The 23532-nt window shown below is 39.0% G+C and overlaps 1 protein-coding gene across 3 annotated transcripts in view; it reads right to left on the bottom strand.

Moving 5' to 3' along the window:
* CCHR11.PART0H12orf4 (chromosome chr11.part0 C12orf4 homolog) overlaps positions 1-23532 on the bottom strand; it is a 919017-nt gene that overhangs the window by 130994 nt on the left and 764491 nt on the right. For all 3 annotated transcript variants that reach the window (XM_044087562.1, XM_044087561.1, XM_044087563.1), the window contains one exon: positions 14404-14461. In XM_044087562.1, the coding sequence (XP_043943497.1) occupies positions 14404-14461 (58 nt within the window). The remainder of the gene's footprint in view (positions 1-14403; positions 14462-23532) is intronic.

Genomic DNA, 23532 nt, shown 5'->3' with positions numbered 1-23532 from the left:
AAGAAAACATCATCTACAATCTCCAGAACAGGAGGGATAGCTAGAGACCTGTGTTGAGGCAGGTATAAAAATTCCCCAAGTCTCTTTTTGGACTGAGAATAGTCCTGGCTTTCCCAGCGGAAATGCTCCCTAAGGGTATGCAAGGTTTCACCAAAAAAAAAATCTTCTGGAGGGGAAGCAGAGGGAATGGAATCCTCTGCATCAGAATCCTCATAAGTAGATAAGGGTAAATCTTGGTAGTTAGAAGGAACAGAGATATCAGATTCCTGATCAGAAGAATCAGAAAGAAAATCAGTTCTAGGTCTCTTAGAGGGGGAAGGCTAGCTTCCCCTAATTAAGGTAATAAGGTCTTCAGCCATTCTAATAATTTGTTTTTGAGGCATATGGGCCTGAGAATGCACTTTGGTCGTCGGTTTTCTAGGTGTAGTGCGAGCTTTAGGCCTGAGGAATTCAGTATTCTTAGCTTGAAAAGAAGTCATCGGTTTAATATGAAAATCGGTAGGCCTGAATACACCCTCAGAAGCCGGTGCCTGCACAGCGGCTCCGGACCCATCCAAGGTAGAGACATCTGCAGGTTCCATAGTCGAAGAAGCATCTCGCTGCATCCGAACTGGTCTCGTTAGAGGCCTGCAAATCTGTAGTAGTGGGTATCAGGGGTTGCGAAAGCACCTCACTGAGTACCGGCAGACTGGCGACTAGCTTAACGGAAGTGTCATTGGCAGTTTTGGACCTGTGCGGTCTGTCTCCGTCTTTATCCTTACATTTTTTCAGAAAATCGGTAGTCAGATGACTTAACAAAGCTATTTCGGAGTATGGAGATCAAGAACGAAAGTATTTAGCTACAAAAATAGCCCGACGATGAATAGTTCAGGCGTTAAACAAGGCACAAAACCGACAGCGAGGGACGTCGTGGTCTGGGCCTAAACAGGTGATGCAGTAAGAATGAAAATCTCTATGAGGTATTTGCTTTCCACAGGCAAGACAATTGTTAATTTTTTCTGACATCGGATAGAGCAAGAAAACAGGATCCCCAACAGGGTACTTATCATTTTGAAGAATTCAGGTCTGAAACTCGAAAACAAAAATTTCAGGAGTCGGCCAACCTGCACTTGCGAACTGCTTCTTCTTCGGGCACCGCACAGCAAGAAAGACTGATGTAATGGCATTGGCTGCATGTTTTATACCCCTGACTACCTAACGTCATGGAAGAAGGGACAGCACCTGACACAGAAATCCGAAGACTCTGGTATTTAGGTCGGCTGAGGGCTACCTGCAGGCAGATAACCCAAATGTGATGACTGCAACAGTAAAACATGAAGAACATCTTAGAAGATGCACAGATAAATCTAAAGGAAAAGTACAAAATAAGCAATTTATTAATGAACCCAAAATGTTTTATAGAGAATGGGGAAACAAATCAAAAGGAATTGAAAGACCACCCAAAAGAGAAGAAATAAATACATTTTGGAAAAATATCTATGAAGATCCTGTGGAAGATACCAAAGATGCTAAATGAATGGAAGAAGTAAAACAAAGAATAAGTTCAAATGTACAGGACATGAAATGGGATGAAGTAACGGCCAGAGAGACTGAGATAAAGTTAAGAAAAGCCTCCAACTGGAAAACCCCGGCCCAGACGCAGTACCTAATGTCTGGCTAAAAGTATTAACATTTCTGCATGAAGATTTAGCCATAAGTAAGAACTATTTATATGCACACCCCCAAACAGACATCAACATGGTTAACAGCAGGAAAAATAATGCTCCTACTTAAGAGCGAACTTGCAAGTTACCTAAAAATTATAAACCAATAACTTGCTTTCCAACGACATGTAAACTATACACCGGAATTGATGCCGACAGAGTTTATAGTCATTTAGAAGAAAATTCAATCATGGCAATAGAACACACTTAATTTTAATAAAAAAATTACCTTTTTCAGTGCTTGTTAATGGAGATCGGGAAATTTACCCTCTTGCCCACTATCGTGCAATCTTGGAGTTGGTATACATAATTTGCAGGGGGTGTGGATGATGCAGGGGGGCTTGCCCCCCTACAAGAATGTTGAAAAATGTATATTTGTCTCTTAAATTATGCATTTAAATGTAGTACCTGTACACACACAAGATTTTCTTGAAGCAGCATTTCTTTACCTCCTCTCATTAGCGGTTACACACCCTCAGAAAAAAAAGGATCTAAAAGGGATAATGTTTCTATCATCCAGTCAGTTAAGTGCAATTGTTTGGAGTTGGGATATATCAAATACCCTTGTCTTGTGTGAATAGCTCCAGTCTGTGACAAAGCGTGTTGCAATTGCTCTAAGCCATTTCTAAGAGAAGTGAAATTGCTGTCCCCTGGCCTGGAAAGGAGTCACTACAATTACCGTTGAAAAGTCCTTGTGAATCCAGGAAATCTGTAAAAGATGTTTCAAGCTGGGGAGTATCAAACATCTCCTGTCTTGTATGAGTAAATCCAAACTGTGAAGAAGCTTGTGGCAATTATCAGTGGTTAGTTTCATAGGAAGGGAGAACCAGTGTTGCCTGGACAAGAAGATCATCACCACAAAGATCTTCGAGAGCCGTTCAGAATGACCATAGATAGGAGTGGAAAGGCATACAAGAACATTCCCATCAAATAAAAAGAGAATGCATCTGTTTTCCAAGATGCTCAGAAAGAGTCCTGGAGCAAGTATTTGCCAGAGAATAGAGACAAACAGGTCAAATTGATGCATTCCCCACAGCTGGATCAAATCCTGGAAGACCCCCTGATTCAATTTCCATTCATTAGGGTCTTTCCTGGTCCTGTTCAACTTGTCTGCCACAAAGGTTTTGCTCTGAATGAAAGTGAAAAGCCTGTACAATGAGAATGCACATAATTGCTAAATCCCAGGCTAAAATGGTTAATCTCCATAGAGTGTAAGATCAGGAATCCACTTCCAAGACTGTTTATGTACCACATCACTGTGGTGTAGTCTGTGATCACGTACAGAGGTCCAAGGGACCACAGATGCTTGAGACACTTGAGTGCATTTATGACTGCCAAAACATGTGACGAAGTGTTTGGTTTGTCTTTTTTGTTCTAAAGACCTTTCTCGTATACCACCAAAGACAAAGCTCTGAAGCAAAGTCTAATATATTTGTTGTTACAGACTACAAGTAAAGCTGGAAGGTGTGATGGGAGACCAAGATTCAAATAAAAATGATGTCTGCAACAAAACAGTTCCATTTTCACATATCCCAAAACTGTTATTTGAAAGGTCAGGAGACACTGATGTTGGGACCATACAGATTTTAGGTACCACACTGACTTTTTTTAAAATATATATTTTATTTTATGTGGAGTCTGGTTAGAGGAATCAAAAGAAACACAGATGCCATTAATCCTAAAACCCTGAAAAATTCCCATGATGAAGTGCTGAACTGAGTGGAAAGACTCAGAACTAAGATGAGAAAATACAGTTTTAAGACTCAGGAGCCTTATCCAATTTATTTGCCTTCTTAACAGCTGCAGACTAGCTGTCAGACATGTTACTTATTTCAGTAAAAACACCCTCGAGAGAAATAGATCTACTTTATCTTGTGGAGAAGAGGTCTTTTAATAGCTGTATCCAGGAGACACGCAAAGAATACCATTCTATGGGATGGAGTAAGACAAGATTTTTGAAAATTTACCTGGAAACATAATCTAAGAAGGATATTGCTTACCCAAGTGAAAGACTCCTGACACTTTGAAACAGACACTGCAAAGATAAGTAATTTATCAAAATAAGGGAAAAATAAATACCTTGCAGTCTACAACAGACTATCACTTGAGATAGACACTTTGTGAATACCCTTGGGGAACAGGATAACCCAAAGGGTAATGCAGAGAACTTAAAGTGTAATCTAGACACACAAAGTATTAGAAAAAAAACATCTGAAAATTTGGCTATAGGATTGTGATGATAACCATCGTTTAAATCTAAATTTACCAAAAAACAAACAAAAAATTATAGGTAACAGGTTGTGCAGGGATAGCATTTTGAAAACTGAAATTTCCACAAACTGGTCTCCATGACTCATCTTTCTTTGATACCACAAACATCCCAGAATAAAAGCCTTTTCCTATGAGAGAGAGGGGGGGGGGGTTCTAAGATCCCTAGAGCCGGAAGCTGATGAGAAACAGGAAAATAAAGACGTTGGATATGGATGACAATAACAGATTCCTTAAAAAGAGGTAAGGACTCCCATCATCACCAGAATCCCTAATGAAATATTGTTAAAGAAAGGAAGAAATGGAGATATGCAGATAGTTAATCAGACTTGTAAGAAATGGAGATATGCAAATAGTTAATCAGACTTGTAGGAAATGGAGATATGCAGATAATTAATCAGACTTGTAGGAAATGGAGATATGCAGATAGTTAATCAGACTTGTAGGAAATAAAGATATGCAGATAGTTAATCAGACTTGTAGGAAATGGAGATATGCAGATAGTTAATCAGACTTGTAGGAATGTCTTTGTTCTAAGAGGTTTCCTCCCATTTTTTGGACCCCCATGCCACTGTTTGTTTTGAAAGTTTGCTTCCCAGACATTTGCTTATTTGCTTTTTATAAAAAGGAGATAAAGTTGGTGTAAAACCTTTAACAAACTTGGTGAAGGAAGGCTGAAAAATCTGGGTCATCTCTCTAATCAATTTCCCTTTCTTATCATACCTTTGACCTCAGCAGCATATGATCTAACATCAACCACCCTCTCCAAATAAGAATTAAAAATATCAGTTTTTAAGACTGTAAACATACAAACTTTCTAATAGAACAATTCCAGTAGTAGCTGGATTACAAGAAGAATCAGGCTAAATCATAAACACACTTCAAAAAGTGTTTGGTCACTTGAGACACAGAAGCAATAATTGTATTCGTAGAACAGTTTTCTTCAGAAAAGGGAAATGTGGCTATAATGTTCCTCATATTCTTAAATGATGTAAGCAAAAACATTAACTTGAGCTTGGCAAATAAAATTCTAAAAATGAATGTGGCAGAAGTATACACTGTTTCCCAAATCTATCAGTTGCTTTCCCATCCTTATCAGATGGGGGATTAGCATTTATCAACAGCATTTGCCAAGGAAATCACTACCGGGTCAGAACTATGATTAGAAGATCTTTTTTTTTTTTTTTTTTAAAGATTGAGGAATCTTACAGAGTCTATCTGCTTTCTTAGGAGCTGCAGACTGGCTGTCAGGCATTTTTATTTCTTGTATTAAAAGCATCTTCCAAATCTGGAAGCACACGATGTACAGGAGTGGATTGAGGAAATTCCAGTTGTAATAATGCACATTTTTCAAAGATACTGTAATATCCCTATGTTCCCAATGAAACAATTGTTTCATCCTAGATATAGTTTCAGAAAATGAAAATTATTGTCCGGACTATCAGAAGAAACACTCTCCTCAGAATCTGAATAAGTCAAGAAGTTGTTCCCTAAAAAATCATTTCCCTGTTTATTAAACTGGAATCCTCAAAAAATGATGATTCTGGTATAATGGAATCTTTGGAAAATAAAGAATCCATTTTCTCTTACCAGTAAAAATAGAATGAGAGGGGTCAAGGGCCTGTACTAAGTCCTGAGCTCAGCCCACTAACTCATTTCTTTCTGAAGTAACTAAGACAGGGGAAGATGAATGTTTAACTTTCTGCTACATATTAACAGGAATATCCACACAAGCAGACCAAACCCTGGTAGGCAAATCACGGGGACAGCCATCTCAGTCCAATTAGACAGATAGGCATTTACGACTCCTTCCTCTATGACCAACAAGAGTGGCTCTCCCATGCCCACCAAGGACACTCTAAGAGTTACAGAAGATGCATCTAACATCCAGTCCATGTTGGCTGAAGGGACATCACAGGAAACCAAGATAGAAGATGAACAGCCGATCTAATCAGAAATGTCTAAAACAGATTCACCCATCTGCAGCTGCGACAAATTCGAAGACTCCAGATGGGGCAAAGGTTGTCTCAAAATTTTCTTCTTTCTGTGGCTGGAGGAAGAAAGAGCCACTAAGTTGTTCATAAGTGGTTACTAGGCTATCCGAAAAGAGCCACTTTAAACATATCAAACTTACCCCATATTTTCCAAAGTACTGCTGATGTGTCAATACCCCAGAGAATTTTACAGTTACAATACAGGATTGTACACATCAACCATTCACATGCTGGCCCTGTCCTTTAGGGACATGGGTACCAAACCAGGGATAATTTGTGATTTCCTATTGATTGGTGCAAGTTACATTTGAATAGGGTTAGGGATGAGCTTTGCTTCTCATGGATGGAAAGCCTGTTCCAAAGAAAGAGTAAGCTTTGAGACACATACCTGTCCCTCCAACATGTCCTGTTTATGTCGCAGGCATAGATCACGGTGCAGCAGTAAGCAGGAGACCAAATATAGGTATAAGGCTTTGAGATGGTCTACACAGGGTGTTTTGTTTACTCCCTGTTTTCTTCTTGCGAGGAACATCTGTGGTCTCTCAAGCCATTGCAAGTGCCTGGTCAGGTACATGCCGAAGGGTGCACTGTACTCAGTGACTGGTCTGATGACAGCTTAGTACAGCTGAACATTTCCATCTTTGGACCTGGCTGCCATACACTTAATTATAAGCTATGCTATGTAGAATGATTTTCTTACCAAAGCAGACATGGTAGTCAAAGGTCAGGTTACCGTCAGCATCTGTTCCCAGATCCCTGACCACTGGGTCTACTTTTTTGGGTGTCTTATAAATGTGGTACTTTTGAAGTAAAGCCAAAAATAATGCCTGTAGCCCAAGTAAAACTGACATCAATATTTGGTAAAAGAGATAAGTAACATAAGTAGTGTTTGCCACTAAAATACACCATGACAAGCACAACATATACTTATCTCAGCCACTGAAAGTAACAAAAGTTTCCACCAGAAAAACAAAAATAAAGTACACTTTTAGCAACTTTTTCCATAAAAATAAAAAGTATCCCTTGACAGTTTAAACGGACTAAAAAGTCATGTGACAGTCTAAAAAAAAGAAACAATTTTCTAGCTTAAGTTAATTTATCTACCCAGCAATGAAGAAATGCTAGCCAACTGTTGATCCTCACAAACTCACAAGAAGAGCACAGTTCCATGGCAGGAATACTCTGAAGGACTTGGTGACAATACTGCAGATTTCTGCACATCTACTTGAGCTGTCATGTCAATGTTCTGGGCATGTGGAAGGTGCCCTTAAGATTTGGAAGCTGGCCAACTATTATATTTTGTGCAGTGTATAACCCATATAGCTAAGGCTACATGCAGTAGTGATCTAATGATGAACATCTTAGTTTTGAATAGGTAGGAGTCTAACTGGTAAGAAAATAGTCAATGTTAAAATCTCCATAGATTATTCAGAGTTCTGGTTTGCAATTAGCCATCATAATATTTCTTCAGTAACACATTAATCTTTCCCAGGTGGAATACAGATGAACACAAAAATTAAGATCTTGCCTCACTGACTTCAACTTGTATTATGATTAATTCAGTACAGAGAGGCTTGAATTTGTTTAGAGAAAGCAAAGCAGTGGTAAATCTCCCTGCTCCTTTACGTATTGCACACTGCAGAATGACAAAGTCAGAAGTAACAGGGCTGTCAAAGTCAGATGGCTTTAATCTATTTTTTTTCTTTAGATTAAAAGGATGTATTACTGATACAAAGTGATACAACTGTACATTACAATTATGTTCACAATGCTTCCTGCACTGAAATGTGCAAATTTAAGTTTGTTGGATTTTCCATGTGCCCTTTACAATGGTGTGAGCTATTATCTTTTAAGAGAATAGTCTGGACACTTATCATTCACAACAGAATTTCCAAATGCACAAAGAGATATGGTTAAACAGCGCAAAAGTTATTACTAATAGTGTGTGAATATAAGGAAATGCATGACTATATGACAAAGAAATCCAAATAGGGACATTCAATAAACCTTTGCAAACCACATTCAGGAAGTCTTTGCACATAGCACTTCCAAAATTACTGAGCATGTTGCTCAATCTATATTAATTATCTGATCTGAAAATAAAACATAGAGCAGGCAAACAAAATCATGTTTGCTGAGTTAAGAACATTTAGCAGAGCAGATAGAGTTGCCAGAGGAAAAAAAATTCTTTAGGTGATACTAGAGTTACTCAGAAGAAAATAAAAATACAAAAGTATGAGATGTGTAATAACACTCTCTCAGAAATTGAGTAAGTGAAATAAATCAAAATGAGATGTTGGGCAGAGCAAAAAAATCATCAGTCACAAAATAAATCCAATCTTAATTTTCAACTATTGAAGGAAATAAGCTTTTTCCAATGCTTAAAGTTCACAGCTAGTAAGATAATCTTCCTAAGTTACTGAGAGCACAGATGCTGACAAAAATACTTGACTCACATCTTAGATGAGAGAGGTCCAAAGCAAATGTTTTCAAATACAGTGCACTGGGCAATAAAGTGAACAAATATAGCACTTGTTGTTGTTGTCTTTCGGCTTTTCCCAGTTAGGGGTCACCACAGCGGAACTCCGGTGCGCTAATGATTGGCAGTAGATTTTCACGAATGCCAAGGTTCCAGCTCGACATTCAACCTTCAATGAAGGCATGCCCATTTAATGGTGCAAAATTCTGACATTAGTAGGTTGTACCATAATAACAATCCAAGAGAAAGATGTTACCTTATATAGTATCAGGTAGACCTGGATGAGAAGTCATGTATTTGAAGTATATGCTCACTGTTCTTTCAAATACCTTGAAGCCATTAAATTGGCAGATACACCAAATGCAATAAAGAGTGCAGTGAAAGGTATATTTTCAGGGCAAGGCACACTTGATGTTGCATCACACCAGTGCCAACAATTAGCAGTTGAATTTAAAGAGTTTGAACAAGAATGGGAGTTTAAACACTTAACTACAAGTTCACATTATATATAATCTAATGGCAATGTGGAAAGAAGTATGCAGACAATTAAGAATCAGATGGGGAAAAAAAGGAACAATAGGTGTCAAGTGGGTCAATATTAGTACCTCGAAATGCCATCTCTTCGAACACCTAAAGATCGACACCTAATGAACTAAATCTGAAAAGCACGAAATGCCACTTCCATGAATTATTTCAAAGGGAAATAATTTGCTTGGCTGTTATCCGGAATTTTCCCTTTTCTCTAATGTAGAGTGATCACTGAGTTGGTATATTTAAGTTGGGGGGGTTGGGGGGTGAAACCCCCCACTTGGTTAGGGTTTGAAAGTTTGTTTTCCTGTTGGTCAGCCAAGCAAATTTTTTCCCTGTGAAAGTGTCCATTCGTGCATTTCGGATTTCGCTCATTAGATGTCGATGTTTAGGTGTTCGAAGACCTGGTGTTTCATTGTTATAATATAGACCCGGTGTTAGGATTGTCATATCACAATGTGTAGACTCTGAATCTTCCTAGCTCAAGTGCTGATGGAAAAATGGATGCAAACTAAATTATCAACTTCAGCTTCTTTGTTGATGTCAAAGAATCATGACAAAGTCAGAAAAAAGATGTAAACAAATCAGTGGAAATATATTCTACTACTACAAATACTAAGGGAAAAGTACAGTTGTGGAGTTATACTACAACAGTAGATGTGCTACTTCTCATTGTTGCAGTATTCTTCACTCTTGGGACATCCTGCTGAAAATAGCTGAACATCCACCCAGCACATCAAAGCCTTTACACCTTCCAGTCACCATACTTCAGACCTATGTCCTACATGTAAGGTACATAGGTGACGTACGAGTGCCTAATCCTCAGAACTGAAGTGTCCCAGAATAACCACAGCAACCCCAGAGAAAAGCAATAACACTGTACATCCTAGAAGGGAAGAAGAAGGTGGAAAAAAATGTAAGAAAGACCCCTCAACCAGAAGTAAAACAACAGAATTTAACAGTGGGTAGGATGGATGGATGGAATACTGCAACAGTGTTATAGGACATCTACTGTTTGGTAAGATCTTATACAACTGTGCTATGTTTTTCCTTATCACTGTTGCAGTATTCTTCCTTCTTGGGAAGAATATAAAAGTAACTCTGATGTATGGGAGGAAGAGGCCATAGAAAAGCCCTCCAAAAACCTATGAAAGTTGGTCCTGGCAAAACCCACCCTAGCTCTGGAAATGACATCCAACTTGTAATGTTTGGTGAACGTGTGAACAGAAGACCAAGCAGCAGCTTCCAGGATGAATCTAGTATCCAGATCCCTGAAAAAAGCACTAGAAGAGGCCACTGGCCTAGCAGAATGAGCATAAACATAAGAAGAAAGCTGCTTTCCACAAAAAGAAGGCAAAAAGAAGTGGTCTTAAAAAAATCCAGTAGGAGATGGATTTAGATACCACCAAACCCAATTTCCTGAAAGGAAACAAAAAGCTGCTCAGATATCCTGATATGCTTTGTCTTGTCTAGGTAATATCTGAGCTGCCTATGTAAATCCAAGGTGTGAAGAACCCTGTCACTAGGATTCTGTGCAGAAGGGAAAAAAAACAATGAATGAACCGATTCAAGGATAAATCATTAACTACCTTGAGAATAAAAGAAGGGTTTTTATGAAGAGAAGCCCTTTCCTTGAGGAAAAAACAAAAAAGGTAGAACTGCCATGAGTGTTTGAAGCTCAGAAACCTTCGTGGCAGATATAAGAACCACCTACAATACAGTCTTCCAAGTACAATGTTGTAGGAACAGGAAACCCAAGTTCAAAAGGGAGAGGAGTCAATTTCTCAAGAACAAAACTAAGGTCCCAAGAAGGAGGACTATGCTTTCTTGGAGGTCAAATATGAAGAATGCCTTTGTGAAATTGTCTTCAAATCTTGAAGCTAGATGTGGATTCAGAGGCAGACAAGCAGAAATGGCTGACAAATTAAGTTTAACAGATGAATATGCCAATCCAGAATTGAGCAACTCACACAAATAAGAAAGGGCCATACAAATATCCAATGAAAAAGGATCCCTATCAAACCTCAAACACCAAATAGAAAATCTCTTCCATTTAGTCACATAGGATTTTCTAGTAGTGGGTTCTCTGGCCTCAAGCAAAACCTGAAGCACATCCTCAGAAACTTGGTGTCGAAAATTAATCAAAATCCTATCACCAAAGATTGAAATAAAGGATTGGCAAGTGAGGGTGAATGAGAAATCCTTTGGCTTGTGTGACATGATCCATCTTGTGAGGTAACTTATGATAACTGCCCTTGGCCAGATGAAATAGAAGGGAGAACCACTGCTGTCTGGGCCAAAATGCAGTCATAAGCAAGATTTTGGGCCTGTCCCATATGATCTTATGCAGGACCTTTGGTAGTAGAGGAAGTGGGGGACAGGCATACAGAAACATCCCCTTCCAAGAAAAAGACATGGCGTCCACTTTCAGAGAGAGAGGACTTGGCACCCCTGAACAGAACTGGGGAACTTGTCTGTTCGGAAGAGAGGCAAAAAGATCTGTTTGAGGACTACCACACTGATGTACAATGTCCAGAAACACCTTTCTGTGAAGCATCCATTTATGAGGATTTGTCCTGGACCTACTCAGTCTGCCATGAGACTGTGTTCTGAAGAAATGTAAACTGGCTGAAGAACTAAGTATTGGCAACCTGCAAAATCCCGAGCTTGAAGAGCCAGCCTGCAAAGACAGTGGGATTTTGTGCTCCCTTATTTGTTGATGTATCACATAACTGTGGTGTTGTCTGTAGAAACCTTTAGAGGACCCAGAATCAAAGGTAGTGAAAGGCATGGACAGCTAGAAGTAGAGCCCTCATTTCCTTGATGTTGATAAGGTCTGCCAGTTATTGATGGGACCAAAGACCCTGGACGTTGAGGTTGTTGGAGGAGGCTCCCCAACCTTGATCAGAAACATCTGTGTACAGTTTCTGAGTAGTGAGTGGAACCTGAAAAGGCCTACCTGGATTCAGGGAAATCTGGTGAATCTACCAGCGGAGCTTCTGCTTGAGACAAGGCAAGAGAGGAACCAGATACTCCAAAGGATGGTTGTGCTGGAGCCAAACAGTCTTGAGATACCACTGAAATTTCCTCATGTGAAGTAAGGCAAAGGGAACCATAAGAATGGTGAATGCCATGTACCCCAGAGCTCGGAAAAATGCCCTTGCAGGCAGGACTGAAAGAGGTAGAAGGGACTGGAAATAAGCAGTCAAAGGGAGGGCCAACATTGCATTTGTCTGAATCCTGCAATCCAGGAACACTTAGTCCTGGGATGAAGTCAACAAAGACATTTTGAGATTGAGGGTGAACCCCACACTGTGTAGTAAAAGCATATTGAAGTGCAGATCCTGAAGCAAGAGCTTCTGAGAGGGAGTTTGAATCAAAAGTTCATTCAGGTAAGGAGAATATTTGAATTTTCTGAAGTCTGAAAAAGACTACCATAGGGGCCACACATTTGGTAAAGATTTTTGGAGCTGCAGATGGATCAAAAGGCAAAGCAGAGAACTAATAATGAGAGGATGAAACAGAAATGTAAAAACTTCCTGAAGAGAAGGTGAATAGGAATGTGGAGGTAAGCATCCTTTAAATCCAGGGATACTAAAAGTGCTTCAGGTGGCAACAGAGGGAAAAATGACAGCAGAGACAACAAGGACATGTCTAGAATGGGTCTCCACGACCCCTCCTTTCTTAGAACCAGAAACATCCTGGAATAAAACCCTGTTCACTGCGAAGACAAAGGAACAGACAGAATGGTTCCCTGTACCAGAAACCCACAAAAGGGGTAGTTCATATGAGTACAATCTGAGCCAAGTATACAAAGATAAATAAATAAAAAGCAGTCCACTGGCTCAAAGGCACCAAGGAAGTAAATTTATTTCAAAACACAAGTTTTCACACAAACATGACTTTTCAAGTGTTAAAAACAAAAATGGAGCAAAAATTGCAGCTTATATAAATCTTTACAAAGCACTTAACGAATGGCAACCACTCATTTTCTCAAATAATTGAGATCATTAACAGTTTAAATTTAAAGTGACAGAAACATACAGTTGCATTAATTCACATTTATTTTCTAAGCATTCTAGATTTCAAAAGGGGTTTTAAACAATATGTTCCATTTAGCCCAAGTAAATGGTCAACATGTAGTTGATAGATCCATTTATATTCACATCTTTCTGTTTTTAATGTCTCATTGCCTCCTCTTAAATCTTTATGTATCTAGTCTAGAATACTAAATTTCAGTAAAAATGATGAACACCTTCCTGTACATGTTCGAAAAGGACATTAGTTTCTAAGTGTCTGCAAACTTCAGAATAATGTTCACAAATCCTACCTTTAAGTCTTCCAAAACTTTTGCCTACATAGAAGGTAGAAAATACATTGCATCTGGCTAAATAAATTATATTTATGGTGTAACGCGTTGCAGAGACATTCATTTTATATGTTCTATTAATAACTGGGTGGACAATGGCATTATTTTCAGATACAAATTTATAAAATGATTAAAGCATGGTCTCATGCCTTTTTCACCAGCCAGAATGCATACATTGTGACTTGCTGGACAAGTTCCATGGGATCCATATTCCCAACAGGGCTACTTTTCTATTAGAGGCATTAGTATTTAAAATTCTTCAAATGAGTTAGTGCCCACCACTGAAAAAAAAACTCCCTACTTACTTAGAGACAGTCACACACTATCCTTACACTCAACAGACCAAGATTTAAGCAATCAATTGGAAAAAACAAACAAAACTTTACCAGACTAAACCATGCTGTTTGAAACCACCTACCAAATGAAGTGAAAATTAATAATACCCTTTACACATTTAAGAAATATCTGAAAGAACTTCTTTAGGAGGAATCAAAATATTCTTGCTTCCAAGATACAAGCTAATCAAATGTTCTTGGAATAAGCATTAACTTTATCGACACACAGGGCTTTGCTTAGCATAGTTTCACATACAAAAAATGTACATAGTGCCATGTTTATAGTAGCTTCCTTGTATATAGTGCTTATTAATCATTACCTCAACTAACTATACAACTTTATGCTATTCTTAATATTACCTATATAGGTAGTTTGAACTTTTTGCGTCTGTACTGCATACATAAATGTCTTCTTTGCTCATCTGCTTTAATATTTTATACCCAGGGAGTGACCAACTCATTTATGTAGTAAATAAAATACATAAATACATACATACATACAAACATACATAAACAAAATAAATAAAATATTTTATTTTTCCCATGGACAAACAGATTCCAGGCTTTCAGAATGATAGAAAATATTTTTTTCTACCAGTATCAAAATAACTGCTAAACCAACACATTAAGCAGCAATAAATTCAACATGCTTTAAAATCCTACTATGAAATGCGTGTTATGAAGCACCATGATTTTTAGAAACATTTACCAGGAACAGTACACTGACCTTTAACACATTTAAATACAAGTTCCGCTCTCTTCAGACACCACGGGATGGTCATTTCCTAGAATATACAAACCATAAATTATATTTCATTTAGTGTGTGCCTGATAACAAAGATGTAGACAACACTGACGCAACATGTTTATCACCCACTATAGGTATATATTCCTCTTTTCCACTGTGCTACTTAACTTACCTAGACATTCTGTCCAAATATTTTTGAAGCTTTAATAAGTTCTAAAAATAAAATAATTTCAGTCTCTAGCCAATACTTAGCTACATGCATTTTTGTTAAAATGGAGTTGAGGTATTGTTGGAGTAACAATGGTATAGTTGAGTAAGAACTTACTGTAACAGTAGATGTACTGCTGATCCCTGCTGCAGTATTCCAAACAGATGGGCTACCTTGCCAAATAATATGGACATCCGGCCACCAAAACTTACCATAGATCCATGGGTCCGATGTATGACCTAAGCCAGTGGTTCTAAGTGTACATAAGCAGATGTATGAGCATAAATCCTCAGACTATCTCAAGGTCAGTATGCCTGAAGAGTTCTGAGAAACAACTGATCAGCTGAGATGGGAAAGGCACAAGGACGGTGATGCTCCCTCAGTCCAAGAGGAAAAAGGGAAAAAGAATCAAAAATGTGGGAAGGCAGGGATGGAAGGAATACTGCAACAGTGTTCAGGAGGACATCTAATGTTATGGGAAGTTCTTAACACAACTGTAATATGTCCTTCTTTACATCACTGTTGCAGTACTTCAAATAGAAAGGTGATTCCCAAAGCTTAAGAAGTGTGATGGATGGATGGAAGATCGAAGAACTGTCTAGCAATCCAGTGATGACTGACCTGGCAAAAGTGGCTCTGGATCTAGAAAACGCATTCCCTCTGTAATTTTTCGTGAAAGTATGTAAAGACCAAGTAGTTGCCTCTAACATTTTCTAGAAGTAATCTCCTTGTAAAATGCTCTAGATGAGACCACTGCTCTAGTAGAATGAGCCTTTGCTGGAGAGGGTAAGGATTTTCCATATAAAGTGAAGTAAAAGGAAATAGGTTTAGATATCTAATTAGCAATAGTCTATTTTGAAATGGGGTTACCAAATTTGGAGTCTTGGAAACAGACAAACAATTTCATAGGTAGGTACTAGGCTATTGGCCCTAGGGCCTATACAAGCCCAGCCAAAAAGGTATCCTGGCTTTTGCCACCCAAGAAAATTATTTTCCTGTGCCACTGTCGAGCAGAGACACAGAAGTGATCCCCGGGGTGAATTTCCTATTTCCCATCCAATCATCAAGATTTTTCTTGAAGAGTGCTAATGAGGAGCTTTGTTTGATATAGACAGGTAGTTTATTCCAGATTGGTCAGATTGGGAATCTCCTTGGTCTTATCCAGGAAAAATCTCATCTGTCTATGCACATCCCAGGGAATGCAGAATTTTTTCTCCCTTATTTTGTGGATTAGAGAGACAGTGGGAAGATTTATGGCCTGATTGGGGGACAGTTAATTTACTACTTTTGGCGTGAAGGTGTGATTGGCCCCTTAAAGGCACTCTGTCCTTATGAAAAATCTTAACAGAACACTTGCCATAAGGGCCTGGAGTTTGAAGTTTGCCTAGCAGAGGTAAGAACTAGCAGAATAATAGCTTTCCAAACCCAGAATTTGCGATAGGCAGATGCTTCTGGATTGAAAGAAGGGAGAGTTACTTTCTGTAGCACAAAGCTGAGGTCTCATGCACTTATGAGCAACAGAATCCCTTAGAAAATCTGAAAAAAAGAGGGCAGAAAAATCTTAAGAGATTCCCTGATTTTACTTACCCCTTTCATCACACTTTCTGATCACCTCTGCAGCAAAAGAACCAGAAAGTGAATCTCTAGCCAAAGAAGAAAAAAAACTCATTATTTACATCCTCTTGGAAGGTTATGAAAAACGCAGCCAGGCAAATCTTCTCAAAATAGTACCAAAGGTCACAGCCCTACAAGAATGATCAAGTGAGCCATACACACTCTAAGAAGGAAGAAATGACTAGTACAACAGAAGAAACTAAATATTATAAATCAGAATTTTTAATTTTCCTCCCAAGAAGAAACTGCAAAACATTCCTTGTACTTTCACAACTTGTCAGAATTAACTTTGACATAAGAGCCTGACAATTCAAAATTCTGAATCAAAGTTGCAGAAGCATACACTATATTCCCTTACCCATCAATAATCTTCTCATCCTTATCAAAAAGAGTAGGATAGGAATTAACTTTCTGTTTAGTAGCAGTAGGCTAAATTAAAGCTATAGCTGCTGGGTCAGATTTGGGATGAGTGTATAAAACTTAAAAGACTGAGGAGCTTTATACATTCTGCTTTTTTTTAGGGGCAACAGGCTGGCTATCACAAAAATTACAGGCAGAAACACACACACACACACACCCTTCAAAGCTGATAGAAGTGGAGGAATTAGTGAAGGTTAATGAAATTAATTCTGTAACAGCTTGTATAATTTTCTGAGGGACTGAGAAACCACAGTGTACTTCCACTGAAAACACTTCACATTCTGGAAACAGTTTCTCTCAGACAGAGAGACAAACTCTAATTGGTGAATCAGACCCTGAGATCTTCTCTGTGTCTGAATCAGAAAACTGAGGAGAAAACCTGTATCTGTTCCTTCAGGAAAAGAGGTATCCTCCTTTCATTTATCAGAAAGTAATAAATATGAAGAATCAAATGCCTGAATAAAAAGGAAAAGGAAATTTGAAGAAGGAGAGATGCATGTTTAGTTTTCAGTTTCTTTTTGACAGAAAAAATGAAGTCAATTATAAATGATAGCAGTAACTTCCCCAGGTATGGACACACTAGTCTGACTAATCAGGAAAGCTTTCCCTGTTCCCTCTCCCAGGATTAGCAATAGTGGTTCACCCTTGAACACTGAGGTGACCCCTCAACAACTGGAGTGGATGTAACTAACCCCCAATCCATAGTGGTTGTAGGTGCAATACCAGAAGGATCCAGGGTAAAAGATGAATGGTCTGAGGTACAACTAATGGCCACACAACAGAGTCACCCACCTGCAGATGAGGCAAACTGCTAGCCTGCTGGGATGGCAAAGGCTGTTTGCTTAACTTTTTCTTTTTGTGGCTGGAAGAAGGACCAACAGATTGCTTCATGGTCAAGATGAAAATGGTGCCTTTTTCCCAGGAAAATCAAGCAGCAAATGCCAGTAAAAAGTAAGTCTTTAAAAGTCCCTTTTTTACAGACACACACAGTAAAAAGCACACTTTGCCAAACAAACAAATTAAAATAAACACAATTTCCCCACAGAGAAAAAAATGTTTTTCAGTTAATTTAAACTACTTTTAAACTGACAGTAAAAAAGAGTACTCCAGTTTAAAAGTACAGTACAGTCTCATGATAGTCCATTAAAACACAAACTATTAGCTTTAAAATAAATTTCCCGAAGGGGAAAGTGTTGTTAAAAAAAACTGAATGAAAGTTTTTTCCCCCCAAATGGAACTTACCTGCCCACCAAAGGAACAGCACAAGTGAACTGTCAATCCTCGAAAGCCTTAGAGGAGGTACTATTTTGCAGCAGTAAAGCTCTCAAGGGCTTGGCACCCAAACTTGTCTTTTAGTCATCTCAGCTCAGTTTGAGCTGCCAGACAGTTCAGGTACAAGGAAGGTGCCCTGAAGCTTTGAAAGCTGTCTGTCTGTTATATCCTTGGTAGGATGTAACCTATATAGCTTACTATTGCAGCAGAGATCAATATGAATAACATCTGAAAGTATGATGGGTCAGTAGAAAAGCTCAGAAATTTCCTGTAGGCAGGGTGAATGGGAATGTGGAGATAGGCATCCATCATTTCCAAAGACAGCAGGAAGGTTTGAGGAAAGATGAATGGAAGCAGAGTTTACAGATGCAAACATCTTGAAAGAAGGAAAAATGAGGAAAGTGTTGAGAGTGGAAAGATCCATAATTGGTCTCCAGTCATTCTTTTCTTAAGACAATGGAGAGTCTGAAAGAGAACTCCTTTCCCACACATTGTGGGAGTACCGGTTCTACTGTGTCCTGCTGTAGCAATGTCTGAATGATGGTATGGAGTAACTGCACTGAATTTTGTGGAAGAGGAGGAGGAGGTATGCCAGTGAAAGGAGGAACTTTTTTCCAGGTTATTCTGTCTTTTCTGGATGATTGAAAGCATACATTTTTCTGAAGTGATAAGAAGCTAGTTTTTGGGGATGAGGTCTGCCTTTTAGATAGGGGAAGGGATGGACAGTGGGGTAGGGATGTCGACTGGATGTAGTCAGATGGACTTCTATGGGCAAAGAGGCCTCCCAGATCTACAGCCCTTGTTTGATTTGTCTTGGAATCTTTTTTAGGCATTTTCTTGACCTTAAGGGAATGCATGGATTCCCTGTAGGCAAAGAATGTGTGTTTTGCAGGGTAATTCCTATTGTACCTAGGTAAAGAAGTAACAAAGATCTGTCTGCAGTCCTTCATAATATTACCTTGTTCCTGCAACTGTTTGAAAAGACTGTCTGTAACTGGACCAAACAAAAGATCCTTATTTAAGGCAGAGTTTATGAGTTTCGCCTTAGTGTCTTCTGGAAGAGTTTGAGAATGTAGCCAAGCATACCTCCTGATCACAGAACCTGTAGCAGTTGCCCTGGACAAGGTCTCCACTGCATCACAGCTGCATTTAATGCTGTGCCTAGCTACTTAAATTCTAAGCCACCAAGGATAAGGCCTCCTGTTTAGTGGTAGACTTCTCAGGGAGGACAATGTTCTATTCAAATTGTTGAGGATAGATAATAAGTATTTGGTCATTTGAGTCTGATAATTCAGAATTCTAAAGGTCAGAGTTGAAGATGTACAAACCTTTTTCCTCAGCCTAACAATTGCCCTGATGTGCATATCTGAAGGAAGAGCACTGACAACAGGTAATACTTTAAGGGGCTTATTTGTATACATGGAAACCATAGAGGGGCCTGCCACAAAATTTTTAGGACCGAAATTTTAAGTGCTCAGGTACCTTGTCAAATCTGTCAGGCCTTTTGGAGCAGGTGGCTGGGATCTAGTGCAGTGCAAGTGGATGTAAAAGCATCCATAAAAGCCTCCAGGATTACCTACTCTCAAGCGTTTATGGTATCATTGTTGAATTTCAGAAATCTGCCCAGATTACCATTTGAAAATGCTTCATCATAATCACAAAAGTGTCCCCCAAATAAAGCTTCTTCAACCAGGGAATCAAGGTATAGGGAATCTTTATCATCAGATGCCGCTTGAACTGGTGAATGGATTTGGGATGAATACACTGATGAGTGCTCATCACAGTAGGATTCCTTCTCTTCATCTTCAAAAGATGTATCTAGTTGTCTCTTTTGTGACGTGGAGGAAGAAACCATAGGCCCTGGAAAAGATGATGGCCTGAGTGCTGTAATAGCCTTAAATAGGCTCTGTGAAAAATTCATCCACTCCTTTTCTTTGGACGTCTGGGGGAAGGAATGTTTTTAGATTTTTTTGTTTCTTTTTCTTCAGTGCAGCATCCACTTTGACTACACACTGAGGCTCCAACATCTGATGAACTTCAGCGAGAGAGCTGGATATTTTTTCTCTAATGAGGATCTTTGTATGCCATTGGGTCCTTCGGAAATTAATAAGCTTGGTTCCCTCATCACCATTATCAGTACCTTCAGTCATTTCAGACATGCGAACCTCAGACAGAATACCAGCCTCTTCCAGGGTGGTGGTATTAGAGTCTGGGCAGGTGTTGAGCATATCGCTGGTTCTGAGACCTCTGCTGGTACATCTGAGTCTGACTGGGCAGATGCAATGTCAGGCCAAGGCCTCTTATGCATTTTCTTCTGAACTGGCAGGACATCAGGTTTGGAAGGGTCCTCCATCTTTGCTTGGGAGAGGTGCTTAAGGCACTGACTTTCCAAGCAGGAATTAAGGGTTGAAAGTCTAGTTCAAAGAGTTTTTGGAATGAACAACTGACAGACCATACAGTTTTTTTTTTTTAGTCATGCTCTGAACCTAAACAAAAAAAGCACCAGGAGCGGATGTCCTTATATGGAATTTACCTACCAAAATCGCACTTTCCCCCTCCTAGATGATATCTAATAGAGCAACAAACAGTAATACAGCTGTGAAAAATAAAGGAAGGTTCCCCCACAAGGCACCTATCTGAACTAGTGAAGGCCAACAGTACCAATGACCATGTGTAGAATAGACAGACGGGTTTGAGACCTACATTCATACTGGCTGAGAGAGAGTGTGAGGATTTATGCTCCTTCACCCTCTTATGTACGCTTACACCTGCAGGTTTAGGTCAAATGTTGGATGAATGACTCTGTGGAAGGTTTGGCTTTTATACCCTAGCTGAACATCCAGGTTACTTGACAATATAACCCATCTGTTTAGAATACTACAACAGTGATCTATGGAAGGACATATAAAATTCCCTTAGACGCTGTGTTTAATCAACACTGATAAAACAGGAAGGGCATGAAAGAAGAAACAACAAAATGTTAACATTCTCAAAATATCTCACCTGTTAAAAAATGTCTTGTTTTACAGAAGGAGCTCATCAACTGATTTATGATAGCACATCAGAAAATCAGAAATGCAACATTTTTCCAAATTTGTGGAAAAATGCAGAATGTACATTTGTGTAAAATCTTATCATAACAGTAGATGTTCTACTTCTCAGCAATGCAGTATTCTTCGAATTTAACCTGTTTGAAGCATGCACTGAAAATATTTATATACCTTGCCTCAGCCAAGAGCCAGAGATAACCATATATGTGGCAGTAATTCAAACGTAAAAAAAAAATTCAGATTAATAAAACCCAAAATAAATTTACAAACAAATCAGGGTAAAACTTTCTAAGTTAGGTCCTGAACCTTACCTCCTATTTAGGGACTCAACCAGCAGCAACCCCCTGGCCAATCCAGTGTCTCACTAATTGGCTATTTGTCCACAGTTACCATAAACATTGTTCAGATCTGTCAGTATGCAGACTATTTTCTTCTTTACTTCTTCAATGATTAGAGATACTTGGATTTAATTTAAAACTTTTATTTCAAATCTTATAGTACAAACACTGATAGCCATTTGCTAAACAAAACCAAACAGTCTCACAATGAAAACAGACTAAGAATGAACAGTAAACATCTCTGCCCTTGAAACTCGCATTCATTTAAATGGCAGTGAAACCCACTTTCAAAGAAAATGCATCTGGCAGTGGCACATTGAGTTTACCTTTTTTTTTCACACCATAGGCCCCTCGCAAACATTTTTAGGGCCATGTATGCATGCATGTGTTCTTTGATGCACCTTCCAGATTGTATTAAATTATATTCCTTGTATAATACAGCACCAGTTGTTACAGGGTGTTTTAAACTGGTAGTTTTGAACATTTTGCCAGTGAGCAATGAAACAAAATGTATGAACCAATAATGACAACACTACCCATTTCAGAGCATTTCAACCATAAAACACCAGTCTAACTTCTGCCATTACAATCCACCAATATCAGTCAATGTACACAATCTCTGCAGAACTAAGTTATCTAAATTATTCAACATTAAAGATATATATAATTAATGAAGAGGTTGCTGCTGGCAAACAACTATAATTAATGAAGAGGTTGCTGCTGGCAAACAACTTCACATTTCAGTGTTTCATGTATAAAATTCAGTGCCTATTATCCTTGAAGAATAAACTGCCCATGTTACATTAAAAAATGGTAATATTGTAATACAGAATGGCTGTCAAACACATAACAAGTTCATAGTTACTAATTATCTCACCCAAAGGAGGACACACTTAGGAGTGCACCAACCCCCCCTCCTTAAAGTGCACTGTTGTATCAGCACTCCATCTATATTGTGTGCAAGTAGAACCTACAGCCTTCTGCACCAAAAGCAATTATGCTACCTGTTGTGCTACTAATACTACTTTCAAATTTTACAGCATAAACACTGATGGTGGCAATTTGTTGAACAAAACAGACTTCTTATGAGCAATAGTAAAGCTTTCTTTCCCTGAAACTCACTCTTCCTTGAAAATGCACCCCTGATAACAGTCTGGTAGTTGGTGTACAGGATTCATGCTCTTGTCTCCTGTAATCAAGGTACAGGGCTTGAGCCTAAACAAGTTACCAAACCTGCCATTTCTAACTGGGGCATTACACACACACAAACACACAGTATTGTTGTGTAAAATATTACCATAACTTTAGATGTCCTTCTCTTCTATATGCTGCTGTATCCATAACATAAGGGAGTCTGCCTCTGGTCGACTCGTACGTCTGGCCATTTTACAAAGAATACATGCTACTGCAAAGGTGTGCGTGACATCCCGTGACTCTCAGCAAACGGTCATAAATAGACAGGTACAAAACAGATGTCAGCATGCACCTACCTCAGAACTGTATGCCGCCGAAATCAGTGACTACGGAGTGGGTTCTCAGGAGTCAGGCATGTGTCAGGGGGAAGGCGGGGTGGGAAACTATACAACAGCATATAGAAGAGAAGGACATCTAAAGTTATGGTAAGATTTTACACAACAATACTATGTCCTTCATATGCTGCTGTATCCATAACATAAGGGAGAGTGCAAAAGCTCCTATTATTGAAAGTTAGGAGGAGGAACAGAAGCACTTTCCACAAAGCCATGAAGGATGGCTCTAGCAAATCCTGCTCTGGACCTGAAAATGATGTCGAACTTATAGTGTTTGGTGAAAGCATGAACATGTAGCTACTTCTAAAATGCCAGCTGTATCCAAACCCTTAAAGAAAGCACCAGAGGAGTTCTCTGCCCTATTAGAATGTGCCTTTACTGGGAAGGGAAGTCTTCTGCCATGAGCTGTGTAGCAAAAGGAGATGGTTTTAGAGATCCAAGACCAAACGGTTTGCTTGAAAACAGGATGCCCCAGCTCTCTTGGGTGGTAAGAGACAAAGAGCCTGTCCAATTTATGGATGGATTTGGTCTTGGCCAAATAGTAGAGTTGTCTATGTACATCCAAGGAGTGGAGGATCCTTTCAGCAGGGTTTTGAAGTGAAGGGAAGAAGGTATGAAGGTTAATGGCCTGGTTAAAGGAAAGTTTATTAACAACTTTGGGCATAAAGGATGGATTA

The sequence above is a fragment of the Protopterus annectens genome, chromosome 11.part0 (assembly GCF_019279795.1).
Source record: "Protopterus annectens isolate FY-2018-M chromosome 11.part0, PAN1.0, whole genome shotgun sequence".
NCBI lineage: Eukaryota > Metazoa > Chordata > Ceratodontiformes > Protopteridae > Protopterus > Protopterus annectens.
The sequence above is the reverse complement of the archived record's forward strand: the minus strand, read 5'-3'. Positions and strand labels throughout refer to the sequence as shown.